This window comes from Gallus gallus, chromosome 4, assembly GCF_016699485.2.
Source record: "Gallus gallus isolate bGalGal1 chromosome 4, bGalGal1.mat.broiler.GRCg7b, whole genome shotgun sequence".
Lineage (NCBI taxonomy): Eukaryota > Metazoa > Chordata > Aves > Galliformes > Phasianidae > Gallus > Gallus gallus.
In genome coordinates this window covers 8,048,924-8,066,666 of record NC_052535.1, presented here as the reverse complement: position 1 = coordinate 8,066,666, position 17,743 = coordinate 8,048,924, and the positions used below count along the sequence as shown (strand labels likewise).

General features: G+C 36.2%; 1 protein-coding gene and 1 long non-coding RNA gene across 2 annotated transcripts in view; one reads left to right on the top strand and one right to left on the bottom strand.

The window, feature by feature from the left end:
* Positions 1-17,743, bottom strand: part of LOC107052057 — a 229,947-nt gene that overhangs the window by 194,618 nt on the left and 17,586 nt on the right. The window lies entirely within an intron of this gene.
* The window catches only part of KLHL4 (kelch like family member 4), a 34,627-nt gene that overhangs the window by 2,553 nt on the left and 14,331 nt on the right, over positions 1-17,743 (top strand). Inside the window, exons 2-4 of the mRNA XM_420250.8 lie at positions 15,243-15,416; positions 15,691-15,827; positions 17,508-17,704. Of these exons, the coding sequence (XP_420250.2) occupies positions 15,243-15,416; positions 15,691-15,827; positions 17,508-17,704 (508 nt within the window). The remainder of the gene's footprint in view (positions 1-15,242; positions 15,417-15,690; positions 15,828-17,507; positions 17,705-17,743) is intronic.

Here is a 17,743-nt window from a genome sequence, read left to right as displayed (position 1 = left end):
ACATAAGACACACATGAATTAATGTGCTAACCAATTGGGTAGAAAATCAGGCATTTGGAAGTTCCCTTAACTGCATCTTCTTCCACTATGAAAGTCAATGAAAAATGAACCATGTAATTATTGCATCCATGTGCTCTTTTGCATTCGTACCTGAGGATACTAAAAACGACTTCATACAAATTTTCCTTTTATTCTGTAAAAGGAATCTTATCTTCTGAGCGTTGACCCTAATCCAATCATTTTACCTCTGCCTGCAGAAGTTTCATTTTTAGCTGGTCTCTAAAGCATGACAAGCTGAACATAGTCCTACTTGTCACTTGGACATTCAAAATAGTGGGAAATGTTAGGAAATCAGGCCAACTCTTCGATCTTAAACAGGATACGTGCACAATTTCTACAAGCAACTTTCTACCAAAAAAAAAAAAAAAGGTGAGGAAGCATTAGAGGAATATTCCTTACTTCTTCAAAATAAATTGCGACATCTCTCTCCAGAAACCCCAGAACTTACTGACTTCACTGATATAGATAGGATCTGTGAGTTTGATGAAATATGGGTTGTTTATGGAGGAGAAAAGGTAAATAAAGTTCCAAAGAACTGTTCCATTCTGAATATTCTACCATGAATACACTTAATCCTGTTTTCTTCAACCTTTCTCGTACTCCTGTACCCAAAATAAATAGCCCAAAACCTAAAGAAACCTTTCTGACCTACAGGTTTCTTCCTGAATACTAGCCCTTGACAAATGGCTGACAAAGAAAATGATAACTTAAGGGATGAAAACACATTATTTTTTCAGTAAATATACCCAATTAAGATGTGACCAACAGATAAATGCTACGTGCATAACAGATAAATAAACTGCTTATTGACACAAGGTTAGGATAAACTTCCCAGGGTGCTTGGGGACTGTCTTGCTGCTAGGAGAACGCTCTTAAAATTTATCAAACATATTCTGGAAGCATTTTAAATGATGGTCATTGACCTGCTAAGAGATCCTTACAAAGGTTGCACCTATAGTTTTGGAGAGACAGATGTTATTGGTCTAGTCTGATTCTCACCAACCTACTCCTTGAATGAGGACCTTTACACATGTGAAAAACAGAGAAACCAGTTAAAACCTGAACAGATGCCAAGTTATTTTGTTTATTTGTACATGGTATTTTCCACTATAAAATACTGTGGGATTACTGGGATAGTCATAAGGCTAAAGCTACAGAACATGGCCATACAAATGAAGAGTAAAAAACATCAAATATTTCAGGTTTGACTTAAAGGAAGTAGGAGCTTAAGTGAACTCTGAAACAATGCATGGTAAATAAACTGTGAATTGCTTCTGGTTCAGAAGGTATGGGCCTACTGTATACTTTACCTAGCCTGTTGATCATTTCAGATCTCTTTTAACTATCTGGAATTTGATAAAGTTCAAGCTTTTCCATCAAGGATAACAAAATTCCTTGAAGAAATCCTATTTCTTTCAAAGAAAATGGTCTGGAAATGTCCCAGATATATCCCAAGGATTTCACTGTTAGATTTTGTTTGATGATCAACAAAAACTTTATGCTATGTTGCCACATCAATTTATGCACACTTGCTGGAAGGTATGTTATGATTCTGTAAACATACTATTGGAGACCATGTAATCTGGCAAAGTGTATTGGTACCTCTATTCCCAGTTGCCCAAGGCGGTGGGATTTCAATAATGAATGTAGCATCCATTCAACGTTTTTCTTTTATGCACTTCTTGTAACTGTATGACTGAAAAACTGCTCATAAATCCACTTGGTTGACAAAATCCAGTTTTGGTAAAGATATATGCTTTCTAATTTTCCATATGAGACAAAATATATTTCTAATTAATTTTACTACACTCTTTTGATGTCATAATCCAAGCAGCTGGTGCTGATGGGTGTACACAGAAACTCAAGAGGAGTACCTTCTTAACAGAGGCAATGCATTTTCTGTAGGTACTATTTATGATCAATTATTTTGACAGTTCCTTTTGTGTAAGACATGAAAAATCATCTGTCATCTTTTTTTGTTGCCAACAGTATGGAAACAACTAAAAATTTGCCTTACTATCCCTGACATATTCATATATACATACACATATACACAAGACTATTTCACATTATCCCCTATATCAGAGATTTCCCTAAAATTCTTATTTCCATTACCAGATAATAGCCTTGGCTCACATTACAGTGAAATAAAAGGTACTTGAAATAAAAAAATACCCTTTTATTTGTTGCAGTATCCCAAAAGACATTGAACAGAACACAGAATCATAGAATATCCCAAGTGGGAAGAGACCCACAAAGACCATTGAGTTAAGTTCCTGGCCCCACACAAAGTACCACCCAGAATCCAAAAACCAATGTCTGAGAGCACTGTCCAAGAGCTCCTTGAGCTCTGGTAGCTTGGGGCCATGCCTGCTGCCCTCTGGTGCAGAAGCTTTTGCTGACCCCTAGCCTGACCCCCCCCGATACAGCTCCATGGTGTTCCCTTAGGCCCTGTCACTGTCACTGGCGAGCAGAGCTCAGCGCTGCCCTGTGAGGATCTGTAGGCCACCACGAGGCCTCCCCTCAGCCTCCTCTTCTCCAGGCTGAGCAGCTGCTGAGCTTGTGATTCATGTGAGCCCTGCACCAAGACATGTTCCCTAACCATCTGTACATTTTTACAGTTCTTTGTCCCTAAATATAGTACTTCCAACAGATCAGATTATTTTTATCAGATAGTGTCTCCAGTGTACTGAGATAATACTTAATTCTGAGCCTAAATAGAAGCTAAGAAAATATTTTGCTTTTTTTTTTTTTAATGCAGAATTTTGCAGTTTCTTTAATACTTTATATGTTAATTTATATGCAACGTATGTTAAAAAGATGATTTTATGTCAGTATGCTATGGATAGCCAAAATGCTTCGTTATGACCTCAGGGAAAAGCAGAAACTAATTGTCTACTAAAGATAAGCTTTAAATAAAGGTCAAAATACAAATTTGAAGCTTGGAACGTTGGAAATGGATTATTTAAGATACTGTAGCCAATCTCCTCTCAGAAGTCATGGACATACAGCTTATGTGGCATTTCAATATTTTAGTGCAGTGGAAGAAAGGTTTGCAGCTGGGGAAAGAGGATGGCATTGTGGGCAATAATGTTGGAAGAACAGCCTGTTGGCAACAATGAGATGCAGCATCTGCTGGTGCCAAATATTACTTCAGTTTTACTTATGAACTGAGAAAAGGCACATGCAGCACAGATAATTAGTGAAGCTAAGCTGAGTTTTGATAGTATTTTACTGTAACTCTCTCACAGCTGTTTTTAAGAATAGGTGAGAGTACTGAGAAAATTTTCTTGTGACATCTACTGTTTCCTAAAAGTAGAAAATTTGTAAAGTTTTAACAAGTGGCATCTCATGCAAGACTGAAATCAAAAAGCTGATTTACCTTTTTCAACAACTTCAACATCCAGTTGAAGTTGTTAAACCGCAAGGAAGGACAGGACTTTTCAGGCAATGTGAGAATGTAATGAACAGTGACTACTGAAGTCATTTGGACTAAACAAATGCTATTGCCGCATATACGATTCCTTGGTACAGAAATGAGAATCAATGCTTCAAAAGCTTCCTCAGCAGATTTTATGCCTATTTTCTCCTACTGCAACATCTTTGGAGGGACTTGAAACACAGGCTTACACTTAACATGCATAGCTTTCAAAGATGAATTATTACAGACAAGGGAAAAAATACCATTTAATAGTAATTTAAGAAACTATGACAATTCTATCAATTTCAAACCAATTTCTTTATGATTCAATTATCTACTCATTTCTTCTCCATGCAGCCTGCTCTCAGCAAAGACAGCTGCTAAATTACTTCTTAAAGACTTATTACTGCTCTTAAAGTCTCTTCCTAATGTCTCCAGAAAAAGTTAAGGAGATGATTAAACACATGTGACCAATGCAGAGCATGTTCTACAGACATACTGAACATGTGCAACTGTGAAATCAATAGGAAATTGTATGACTATTGAAGCATTCTTGGAAAAGGAGGAGTTTGCTTGATTTGAACATTATAGACAGAAATGTAAAAAAAATGAACAATTTATTTTCATAGTTCAAAGCAAACAACTCAGGCACACACACAAAAATATATTTGCAATACTGTCATAAGGAACATTACTAAATCTTTCACAGTTAAAGAAATAGAGATTTGTTTGTTGCAGCAAATCAGCTAGAGTTAGCCCAGTGCATACCGATTCATTCAGCTAAAAGAAAATAATGATACTATATTTTAAGAATAACCATATTGGGTGATATAATAAAGACTATGCCTTGTGTATAATATCTGTAGGTATGCAAGATAAATAAATACAGAAATGTTGAAGTACAGATGTACAAAATGAACTTAAAGGGAGTATAGGGAGTAAACTCAAAAATCTTTAAAAAAAAACACTCTAAAAGTTTCTTCCTGTGTGTGTAATGAGGGCTCACATCAGTGACTCTACCCCCAGACTCCACCACTCAGCTCTGACAAATCTCTCAGTGCTCCTCCTCTCCCTTTTCCAAGGAAATGCTTAATAGTCAAAATTCAATTCAAAGCTAATTAAAATAGATAGAACAAGAACTTGTGGCCTGGATCTTTCCAACAATTCTGTCTGTCCACTAATTACTAGTATAAATCATCTTACACTTCCTTCTAGTAACTGTTTTCATTTTATATGATGAATCAGGATAATTCACTAAAGTTTTGTCTTCTACTCACAGGCAGAAAGATAACTAAAAGCATGTAAAGGACCTTGTAGATGTCATATGCATGTGAAGTTAGAATATATGATATGGTATTTAAATGACTTCGCTTTAAAAGCATTTTGTCAAGAAATAAGGCACAGATACACAAGGATACCTTACTTAGAAATGAAACAGCCTAAAACAGAACACTGTCAATTGTTTTCTTCATTATTTTATCAGCTAAAACATACTTAGGCTAAATAAACTTTAATTAGAAAAGAATGATCCCTCAATCTTTCTCTGGTTGGACAAGATACTTTCCCAAGTACCAACAATTGATTTAACCAAATGCATGCTCTCCAAGTCTGCTTCTAACTTGTAAAATGTATGACGTTATGAGTAGCTGTGCTAGGAACTCAAAATCAACATCCACTGATTCCATCTCAGATTTGCTTCTTACATAAATGCAGGGAAACAATTTAGCCTCTTGGTACCACTGCTTGTTCATATTAAAGATAACCTTGAATACCTATTTTCTTATGAACATAGTAAGAACTGATCAGTGTTTTCAAGCACTATAATTTGCCTAAAACCTGCTAGTAACATGCAAACTTTAAATGTGTACATTACAACTGATGCATTACACTATGTAATTCTCATGATAATACCACATAACATATATAGCTCCCATGATTATAATATCACAAAAGTCAAGCTACTACTTTAACTAGACGTTTCCTGTTGCAACCAGCGATAGTGACCACCAGCATAGTTATAATAGAATGTTTTGAACAGCAAACACAAAAGGAATACATTTGACAAAGTGGAGAGCCGCTGTCACCATTTGCTATGCTTGAGTTTACCTAATTAATTAGAAGTCAAGAGGAAGGGAGGCACTCTTGCAAGACAAGCATTTTCAAAGCCTGTTCATTTTAATAGAAGTTGAGAAAATGAACCTTTTTGAACAGTGAAAACATACCTTGATTTAAATGGAAATCATAAGCAAACCACTAAGAAATCCTAGGAGCCGGAGAAAAGCTATTTTGAGCTATTACATATGGTTTGCGTTGCCAGGGAAACCTCTTCTACAGTGTTCATTTAGCACAGATGCCCAGGAAAGCTCTGTGTCTCCTTGTCACACCATTTCAGAACACGAGGAAATAGAGAAGCACACATACACACATTCAGACAAAAATATCTCAGTAATTTAATCTTAGTCATGTTCTGTGTTTTTAGGGGGAGTTAGTTTTTTTTCCAGTTCTTCCATGATCACTGTGTTAAAGAAAAAGCTTTGTAATTAGAAACCTCTGTTTCCAAACGGAGGATGTTTATTGAAATATTACCTTCAGTTGTGATCCATTTGAGTTCACATACAGATAGCATGCTATGCAGGCAAAAGATTTGCCTGTGCCATACATGCAGGGAAAACACAAGAGGTAAGTCTGGTGACGCCATTTCTGACCCACCCTTTTGACCCCTGGGCAGACTTGACTTGCCCAGACACATCAAATAATCTGCTTTATTGCCGCAGCCGAGCAGGCTTTACTGCAACAATGTTGGGCATGCTCCCTTTACCTCTTTAGTCCTCAGCTAGGTGATAGCCTAGAAAGCAGACACAGTCTACCATGACCAGGGACTCAGCTGCGTTTCTGTTGAGCAGACAGGAGAGCTCAGATTGCTTCCACTAGCACTTGTTCCAAGGTGTGCATTAACTACACAAATACAGCTCCAAACTAAGGCAAAGCACCTGGACAAACTTCCAAGATCCAGACAAATGTCTTTCTCCTCCTGCCAGGTGGTCAGATAGAGAGATGATACAGGGAGTCAACAATAAGAGAAATACGCATGGAGTTTTAAAAGGAAAGAAGCAAAAATATAAATCCATAGCTACAGTGCTCCCTTCTGGGTTTTGAATCCTTGTTTTGTTATGGCCTGAGTTACTGTTCTTCCAGTGACCTAGTGCTTGTGTGTGACTAAAGTTTCGGGCTCCGAGTGACCTTAATAAAGGTCAGTCATTTGTATAACCTTAATACCACCAAACTTGGTTTAGACTAGTTAGGAAAGAGGTAGAAATTGATTCTTGTTACAAAGTAATTTCATTGATGCAGTAAAACCACCAGTTATTTTGGACATCATGCCAGAGTGTTCTAAAGAAAATCCTCTAATTTGTCCAGTACACTAAATAATTCTGTGCTGCTTCTCTGAGTCATGAACTGTAATTCAAAACATGTAACCACTGAACTAAGATTGCATGAAGAGCTTTAAATCAACCATACCTACATATCAGTTAGCATAATACTTGTTATAAGCATTTAAAGATTGAAATGCTTGTTCTGAGTCACAATTTTAACTCTCACGGGGGACATTACTGAAGATTACTTTCAGTCTATCTAGCTAGTCACCCAGTTTACAGAAAACTACATGCAAGGACAGAAATTCCCTTCTGTGTGATTACTTTTAAAGAAACCCCACTATCCTACATCCCAGTACCATGGCTTAGGATGGATTTTTGATCTCTCTCTATGAAATGCTTGACCTAGTAAAATCACCTGGCGGTACAGCCAACTCAGTCTCTTGATAAATCTTGTCACAGTGGATTTATGGGCAATGTTAAGACAGGTTCCTGTGAAGTTACAGCCTCAAAATCATGAAGGAGCCAGACTGTTCAATTAGAACACAATGAAGCAGTGAGAAAATCACAGAAAAGAACTAGGTTGTAAGTCAGCACTAATTTTTTGTCCTCATTTGTTTTTTCATTCACTTAAGGATGCCAGACTCATCTATAAAAGAAATTTAGTTTGGCTCAGTGCTACACTATGCCAATAAAGTTGCTCAGTATGAAGCTCCCATGAGATGCCATAGATGTGCCAGATGTGCCTCTGACTTCCTCTTCAGAGGAATTCAATATGTATCTCAATTACTAGTTAGCTGTTTAAAGTAATGCTTCCTTACACTGTTCACTTAGAATTACAGTGAATTCAAAACTGAATCGAGCACATAAACAGGCCTTCTCCTCCACATGGTCTCTCATCAGAAGTCTCTCCGAAACATGTTTAATGAAGTAAGAATCATGGAACTAATTAGTTTCATCTGGCAATAACCATGATTGGGTTTAAGTAAAATTTGTTGACCTTAGCTTGTTTGTGTTTTTTTGTCCTCTACATAAAAATGCCACATTCAGCATTTAGTCATTAGTGTTCATTTTGCACATTTTGACAACTTGTGATAATGTCTTTTAGTTGCAGCATTTTTTGTTCTTTAAGAAGATGCTATTAAATTACCTAAACATATTATCACTAGCTACATGAAAGTTGAGCAAGGAGTAAGTAACCTCACTGAATTTCTCCTTCAAAGAGGTTTAATTTTCACCAACATAATCTTATAATATCAATGTTGAGTTAGAAATCGTGTTATCGCAGTGATGATTTCAGAATTCTTTTTGTAGTCTTTGAGTGCGCATTAAGGCAACAAAACATTCCACATAATTTATATTTTTTCTTACATGCTAAATATTTACGAACAATGACTTTCTTATCTGTCTTAGGAAAAACACATTATCTAAAATATTTTGTTTAAAATCGGAATGAAGGTAAGTTTTTATATGGTAAAATATAAATGCTCCCGTATTTTTGACTGAAACATTTCACTTAGTTGTTCTCCATTACACAATGGAAATGAATAGTGTTAATTCTTTTGGAGGATCATTCTGAATGATGATTTGAGATAGCATTAGTTTAAATGATTTGTCTGAAACACTCACTTCATCATTAAATACAGATAGATATCTATTATAATAAAAGACAGGGATTTACAGCTAGTGCACTCTCCAGACTGATTAGATATTAGAGGAGTCCCAATTTTTATGAATGCATCTCATGCCATTATAAAATTTGTAGTAAAATTTCATATTCAGATTATTCTGAATCAGGAAGAAAGCCATTATTTAATTTGAAAATCCCTACTACGTTGCAAATGTTAACACTAACACGTCACTGTGATAAAAGTCTCTGGTTACACTGCATGGCCACCAAGAATCTGAAGAAACAGCTGCTGAATTTTGCTCCTACAGTCCTTTCAGTGATTTGAGCAGTGTGCACTGGCTCACTAGAAACTCCCATGTTCAGCCTACAGGTATTGCACTCATTGCTGCGGCACTCCCAGGGGGCTGCACTCCCGCAGTGTCCCATTGGGAAGGCAGCCTGGGGCATGAAGTGTGAATCCACAGAAGGCAACCGCCCCATCCACAGCCTTCCCAACATGTCCTGCTGACATAACAGAATGGGAGGCCAGTTGGTGCCTCATTTTAGTGTCTCTCAAAATTTCTGAACAGTTCTGCAAAAAAGTTACTGAACAATTTTCAAAACTGAGCTCCAAGAGTCAAGAACAAGCTATTATACACACTGACTCTCAAACAAGCATTTATTAGTGAAATTTTTAAATGTTTGCCTTGAGCAGTTAAAAATAATTCACGGAATGTTGTTGTCCAATCAAAGACAATGGTAAGACCAACGAATCAAATCTTATTGTGCTTTTACACAGTACAAAATTCTGAAAACTATTTACTGTGTACACACAAATACCCCATTTCTTACTCATAGAACAAATTGCAAACATAAATCTCCACTGAAGACACAAGATGCCAATAATGGAATGCATGAAGCTTTCAACAAATTGTCTTCCCAGAAGCATAAGATTGTCTGAGGGAGTACACATGCCAATAAGAACAATCAGCACTGCAGTGAGCAGGAAAATAATTTTACAACTAACATCCACCATTTGTTAAAAAAAGAAATATACAATTTCTAAAGGAAAACAGCTTAGTGGGGAGACTGTTTGGATCGAGCCCTCTCTGTAATGTGAAATGACGCTGGGGACACAGCTGACACCATCATAAAGGCCTGCAAAGTGCTGAGGTGCTCTCCAGTTTAGTTGGGGTCTGTTTTCCAGTGGAATTACCCCACCAAAAGCATGCTTCCCATTCACAGGATAATTTAAATAACCTAGTCTCAATTCATTTTGTTATGAATCATGAAGTTATTTTAACTAATGCCAACTGAAAAAAGTGGTTTCTGTTAAAAATTGCAAAAAGAAATTGTTAAGATAGGCTGTTTTGCAGATCTCCAAGTTCTGAAGGGATTGTCAGTAAGAACTTTCAATAGAAGTTAGCACTCTCTCTTTTCACCTCACTAATTGTATATTTTGGTTGTTTACTTCTTCCTTTGCTACAGTTATTTTGTTATTCCACTGCATGTTAATGTTCCATACACTTTCAGATCATAGTTTTTGATCCACAACTTTTTGCACAATATTTAGATGTAATATTTACCAACAACATATAGGAAAGGAGACAGCTGCAGTAGAACTATTAGGAAATATTAAATATTAAGGTAGACGTTAGGACAACTACCAATTGCACACTGTCAGCCAGCAATTAGTACAAGTGCATCAACTTTATCATTATTATATGCTGTGTTCAGAAATGGCTTTCTAATAGAAATATTTTTCTTCATATCTCAGCCAACTGATGCAGGGGACCTACGATTTGGCGTAAGGAGATAGCATCTCAACCTCCAGTTCCACGACACCTCTCAACAGAGGGTCAGAGCTCAAGCAGCTGCACGGGGGAGAGTCTGCCTATGTGGGGGCTGACTGCAGTTTTCTGCAGTTTTCTCGAATAAGCACAAACAAATCAGAGGAGGAAGAAAAAAAAAAAAAAAAGATGAGTTGCACTGTAAATATTGCTGCACAAACAAACTGAGTTGATGAAGTTGCAGTTTTGTCTGACACCTTGTCACTGCTAAAGCACATCCAATAAACCTCAGAGTCGAAGTCCCACTGATGTTCTTAGCTGCGATAAAGGCTTAGGATGCCTAATATCTCCTAGCAATGTCTCTAACTGCTATCTAGTTTGCTGTTATGGATGGGGTGAACTACAGCTCGGAGGTCCAAAATAACAACCTGTAAGTAACAGTGATGACTGAACTGTTGGCTGAACTGAACTTCATATATATAAGAAGAAAAATAATTAGGACCATTCAACAGATATCCAACACAAGAGTGATCTCTATAAAAATATAAATAATAGCTTTATCAAGAACAACAAATCAAAATATGCATTTCGTTATCTGGTTTTCATGCAACATTATGCTTCTAAGCTTCCTAATCATTAAGGGTTTTTTTTTTTTCTTTCTGTTTTTTTGGCCACAGGCACAATTAATGAGGCACTTAAGATCACACTGAGTTTAAAAAGGACATGGCAATTAAATAGCATTTATGTTTTATCATGTTATAATTAAATAAAGATGAAAAGTGAATTTATCATTTATGAACTGATTAATGGAGAATGCTGTGTTGATTAATGAAGAGTACTTTATGAAGACAAAAAATGATTTTAATATAATTCAACAATTTAAAGAATTGTAGAGAACAGGCCTGGAATCAAGCACAAAACTTGTCACATCCATTCCCCTGACCAAAGGAAAGATTAAATTTTCCCTCCACATCACCACCTCCAAGTAAGATCTTGTTTGGGATTCATTACAATCTAGCTGTTACCTTAACCGTCTTCTTATCTTGTAGTTCATACAGGTAATTACTCACATGCAAGTATGAGCAGGTCTTTGAAAAGTACAAATTTGCCCAAAGGTCAAAAAAGTTGAGGGCAAACATAGCACTTTCTATTTAAATTCTGTTCCCTAAGATTTATCAACTTGCTATCATCTAATGATGTGATGATTATACCCTATTTCTATTGTATACCGGTCTGTAATGAAAATATGGAGCAGCATCAGATGCAGAGTTCAACTGCAGTGCATTGAGAACATCTTCTGCCTTAGAAATAATTTAAGTACCTATACAAGTTGTTGCTATCTATTTATTACACTTAAGACGCCATCCTAGCTTGATTTTGAAAACGTCATGTGAAATACTGTCAGAAGTCATCCAAAAGTCAAGATGACTTCTGACATCTAATTCTTTTCTCCCAGTAAGCTTTGTTATCTTGTCATAAAAAAAAAAAAAAAAAAAAAAAATTACTATGACATGATTTGTTCTGAACAGACATGCTGGCTGGAATTTATTTCCTTGTTGTCATCTAGATACTTAACATTTTTTGATTACTTTTTCAGGTTTTCAGCTTATAAGGTCTGCTCGAATATTTTGTGTTTCTTTCTTTCTTTCTTAACAAGAGCACCATGTTTTCACTATCCTTCACAAGTCCTTATGGGAAAACTCTTAAATTATTTCACTTGGCTCTCTACCTAAGATGAAATTTGTGCAGCTCAGCAACTTTGAAATCATTTAAGTACAGATTTACCTGTGCTCTTGCCAGGCTAATCTGAGATCTTAAGTTCTTAATACTAGTGCTAATGGTGTTAACACATCTCAGCATCCTAGTCAACACTATCACAAAGGCAGCATTAGGCTAGTCATGGTTCTGATTCTTCATAACAGTTTTTTAGTAATTTTCCCTTCTGACTAATTGAAAACTACTTGGGCATCACAAGGCTAATGTACTTCTGGAAATGTTATACTCAATATACTTCAGATATCTTTTTGTCCAGACTCATACACATTTTATAGAAAACTAGTAATTCTCCATCTACTGCATGGTTCTGAGTAGGTTTACATGAACTGTGAGATCTCTTAATGTGTTGTGTTCTCATGGAACAAGACGTGACAGATAGATATATTCAAGTTAACACATCTGCAGCGAGCTTGCCTATCTTTGTACTGCAGTCTGCAGCATCCTTGATTTTACTTCAACATGGAAGCATCAGACTTACTGATATTTTTCCCAACTTCCTTCTTCAAGGTACTTCAACCTCTGTCTTCTTAAAGTTCACTACATTTTTCCTCACTAGAATTAAATTTTGAAGTGCTATATTTGAGTTGTCTGCATATCAGTAATAGTCATAGACAGAAGGAAATATAGAAATATCCCAGAATTTAATTTATCCCCTCCATATAATACTATACTTACCATTTTGAATCAGCTGCTGAAAATAAACCAGCAACTGTAGAATTATATTTACAAAGTTAGCCAGGGCTTTTTTTTTTTAACCTTCTAGTACTCCTCAAACTCTGAAGACCTTAGTTTTTTAAAATAATTATATGGTTGGTGTTATTTCTGCTGCAATTAAAGGACAGTCTAGGAGATAGAAAGAGAAAAAAGTACCCAGAACTGAATAAAATGATTGGACTCTAAGTCTCTTTTTAAATCTTTACTGCTTGAAAATGACTGCTCTACTCACAAATGCATACACTCCATTGGAAATTACTAATTTCAAGAAACTGGTACCGTGCATTTGCAGTAGGGATGAACGAGTATTACTCTGGCTGAATTCTGACACATTAAGGATAAGAGCAATGTAATACATATTAAAATACAGTACTTAAAATGGATATAATGAGTCTGAAACAAAATATGCTTGGAATAAAAAATGTTTGAAGTGTGAAAGAAAGCTTAAGAGATAAATAGCAAAACAAGAATGTTACAGAGTATGAAGTTGGCATCAAGTAGTTCATGCAAAACTAATGAGTATATAATCTAATTTTTCAGCTTTTTCATTTTCAATGAAGCACTGAAGAAAAACAAACAAAAGATATAGTCATTAAACTGAGACAAATTAATTTTTGTAAGCTGTAAACTACAAAGGATACATGTTATAGGTGAACTTGATTTGCCCCTTTTTCTTAAGAGAAAAAAAAAGAAAATGCACTTGACATGTAGCAAAGAGCTTCAAAAGAAAAATAGTTTATTACATTGATTTGGTAAGTCTTAATACGTTCATAAATAGCAATATAATCTGAGTTTACCCCGAGAGAAATACGCATGTATATTTACACATCTGAGGGTTTGAGATGCATTGGCTTTTCAGTTCCTCAGGTGACACACACACATACACACACACACACACAATTCAGGAGTGACATACCTCAGTTACACCAGAAATAATGTGTTTGTGCAGACCATCAACGATACATATCCAGTGAGTCTGGCAGATCTGGGCCTCAGTTCTTAGTGCATTGGAAAGGTATCACGTGCACTTGGACCCGAGGGCTTTTGAAATAGCAGTACCCCAAAGATGCCATGTTGGCAAGTGGACTGGAGGTTAGACAAATCTGATACAAAAATCTGAAGATTTTCATATTGATGGATTTTAAGACAGAAAAAAGATCTAAAGAAACCTGGACATACAGCAGTCATACCAACTCTGATTTTGCTCCATATCAGTCCGAAAAGCACTGACGTTCCATAACTTTTCTGTAATGTGGAGGAAACAAAAAACTCTACTCTGTCACAATCCCAGATTACATATAAATTTTACTTGTTCCCCTTGAATTCCATTTAAGTATTTAATTATGCACAATCTTTGAAAACAAATGATCTAATTTATTTATAATTTCTGATTATCCTACTGATTTACTTACTTTTATTTCTGTATTTTTCTGAGCTAAATGTTCAATTTTGAGCATAATCTAACATTCTGGTTAATTTCATGAAGAGATTTTATCTCTGCTGTGCTTATGGATATGCACTGCCAGTATCAAAGACAAGCTTCTGCTGGCCTTGCAGTTGAAAAAAATAAAACAACCAGGTGCTTCAGTTTTAACAGTATATGATATTATAAGCTGAGATATTGTAACTAGAATGATATTATAAGCTGAGAAACCATTATCTATAAATGTCTAGAATAAGTAAAAAAATAGGGCTGCAGATTGTAGCATTTACGATACAGATGTATATAAAGAAATGCACTGCTATCTTACACAAGTAAGGTGAAAAATAAAAGCTTTTCTAAGAAAGTATCAACAATATTGCAATCTGCAAGATGATCCGTATTAGAAGGCAGTAAGGAATGATGTCTAAAAAAAAAATATATAAATAGTTTTTATGAGTATTTATAAGTGGGACATCTAAGAGAGTTTTGTAGTGGGAAGAATAACACACGTTTCCTTGAAAAGGCAAGGAATGAGTTTGTTACAGGTTGTAAAGGCAATAGAATGTACTAATTTCATCAGTTTTTGGGTCAGTAATTTGCCTAGAATTATATGTCAGTTGTCAGATTGTCTTCTGATTCATTCCCATTTCGTACAGTAATTATAATATACGAAGTGTGAAGGAAACAGAAATAAGACCTAAAGAAAGATTATACACAAACTTTCATTCCATAAGCTATTTTAGGTAGAACAGGTTGTTACTTGCATGTTCTGTCTGTGAGTGGCATTTATCATAGTGCATCCTGGACACGAGATGGGTAGGAAGCAGAAAACTCAGTAGCACCACCTGACCACAATAATCTTTTCTTCCTTGACCTTAGAATTTATAGGCAGTCTTACAAATGAAAACTTGCAGATACCAAACAAAAACAAATGTAAGAAGGCATAGCAAGACCAGAATGATTAGAGCTTTTATAATTTTAAATGCTTCTGTAATGCCTTTTGAACAAAATTTACGTAAAGAGCATAATCAGAACTTGTAAGGCTGCAGTCCTTGCATGAGCTCTTTCACTGCAGGCTGTCTACGACCAGCAGCTCACTGCTTGGCATGAACACCAATGGCTCTGAGGAGTACTTCCACTCTACGAACCACGCAGAGCAAACTTTCCGCAAAATGGAAAATTATCTGCAGCAGAAACAGCTGTGCGATGTGCTTCTCATAGTTGGAGACCAGAAGATTCCGGCTCACAGGTACCTGCCCCACTTGGGTTTATATGGCTTCAAATCCTGACATTTTCAAATGCTAGTGTAATGTATGCCTACCCTGCCTGGTTATAAATGATCAGTTACTGCAGAAGTAGGCTACTAATTACCCTTTCAACTTTACTACTCACTACTATGTGATTCAAATCCTACGGTAAAGACTAACGCACACACAATTTACTACATAGTATTATTGAATTTCATGCTTGCTAAGAATATTATGAAGTAATTTGCAGTCCTCCTAAAATGCTTCTATTTCAAGGTTGGTTCTCAGTGCAGTGTCTGATTATTTTGCTGCAATGTTCACTAATGATGTACGTGAAGCAAAACAAGAGGAGATCAAGATGGAGGGAGTAGACCCAGATGCGCTGAAGGCTCTGGTGCGTTATGCCTACACAGGTAAGTCCTCCATCACCCACATCTACTACGTAGATATGTATCTCCTGCTTTCTTTCCCTCAGTTTTCAGAATGTAACCCTACATTGTTGGACCCCAAAGAGTTGAACGAAATAGCTAAGCAGACCAACTCAGAGAACTGTGAAATCCTTTTTATGAGCACTACACCAAGCAGGGTAAAGTGAGGCAGAACATAACTGCTACATACTATATATCACAATCAGAAATATCCAGATCATTCAAACGTGTGCAGCTGATTCTGGATGTTTGTACGTTCTGGTATTTAGCAAGCTACTCAGGAAGATGGCAGCCACCCCAGCCAGAAAACTAAAATACAAAGCCCTTTCCTCTTCCAAGCTGTGAAGTTCTGTGGCAAAACATGCTCAGCTCTTGAAAGGAGAAAATTACTTCTCCACAAAGTACTAACACTAAACCAAACAGAAAAACAGCTTTCTGAATTTATGAACATTTGCTGATAAACTGATCCATCTCCTCAGTTTGCACCTATATTCAGTGTGTCCTTCTCAGCTGATATGCCGCACAGGACATTCCTAGCTAGCTTTTGAGAATGGAATAGCACAATTTACATATCAAGACAGGGAGGCTGGAAGACGTACCATAGGTATGTATCAGTATTTGTATAATACTCATAATTTAAAAAGGGATTAGAATAATAAAAGATTAAATTAAAACAAAGACTCCAGTGAAATTAATATAATGGTATTATCATTAATGTCAAAAACAGAAGACTTCTTTGCTTGCTAGGTCAGGTACTTCATAAATCTTGACTGTTGCGTAAAGAGACAAGTCTCAAGAAAGATAAGCCATCTGAAATTCAAATTGGAAACAAAAGTTTCTATACACAAAATAGACCCTTTATGTGCTTGTGGGTACAAACGAGGATAAACACGGGCAGGAGGGAATGCTGCATAGCATGCATAAGGCACTGAATAAACATAAATTACCCAAGGAAATGGATTAGAACGAATGCAAAGAAGTGAGGTGGTGGGCTGCTTATTATCCGCATGTATCTAAAAATCATCCCACCTAATTAAATTTCATCTCTTTCAGTTTACCTGACTCAATTCCTTTTTTCCAGAATAGCATTTTAATGCTGGATATCAACTAGGGAATCAAAGTATTTACTGAGCATAAGAATGGAAAATCTAATTAAATAAACACCTTCCAGACTGTTTATGAACATAAAAAAGTCTCACATCATATAATCATTCCATAGATAAAGGAGGAAATCAGGTTTCCTGCAAGCATTTACTGTTAGCATTTCCTAGCTATTGATACTGAAGTTCTCATGCGTAATACAAATTTATGATACATTTTTTCAGAAATCCACATGTGAATTTTGGGAAAGGTTTTTGTCTAATCCCTTCTTTGTCTTTATTTCTTTTTATTTTTTTCAAGTAAAATCACATCTGATAGTGTTAAAGTTTCAGTAAAAATGTTCCAGTAATTTTATTCAAAATCCACCAAATCCTTTAAGTCTCTTAAGATGTGTTTAAAGACTTCTTCAGCATAAAAGGAAAATGAACCTGTGAATCACAGGCCCCTTTTCAATTTCTTTTTGCAGGAACAGAAAACGTAGGGAGTGGGAAGATTTCAAGTAAATAAAGTTACAAAGAAAATGACCAAAAACTTGTATTTTTTCCCTACATGCAAACTGCACAGGTATTCTAGAGTTAAAGGAAGACACTATAGAAAGTTTGCTAGCTGCAGCTTGTCTTCTCCAGCTATCCCAGGTCATTGAGGTATGCTGCAACTTCCTCATGAAGCAGCTCCATCCTTCCAACTGCCTGGGGATCCGCTCCTTTGGGGATGCTCAGGGCTGCACAGAGCTCCTGAAGGTGGCACACACATACACTATGGTAAGTTAAAGAATCTACCTGTTTTACAACTAGAATGTT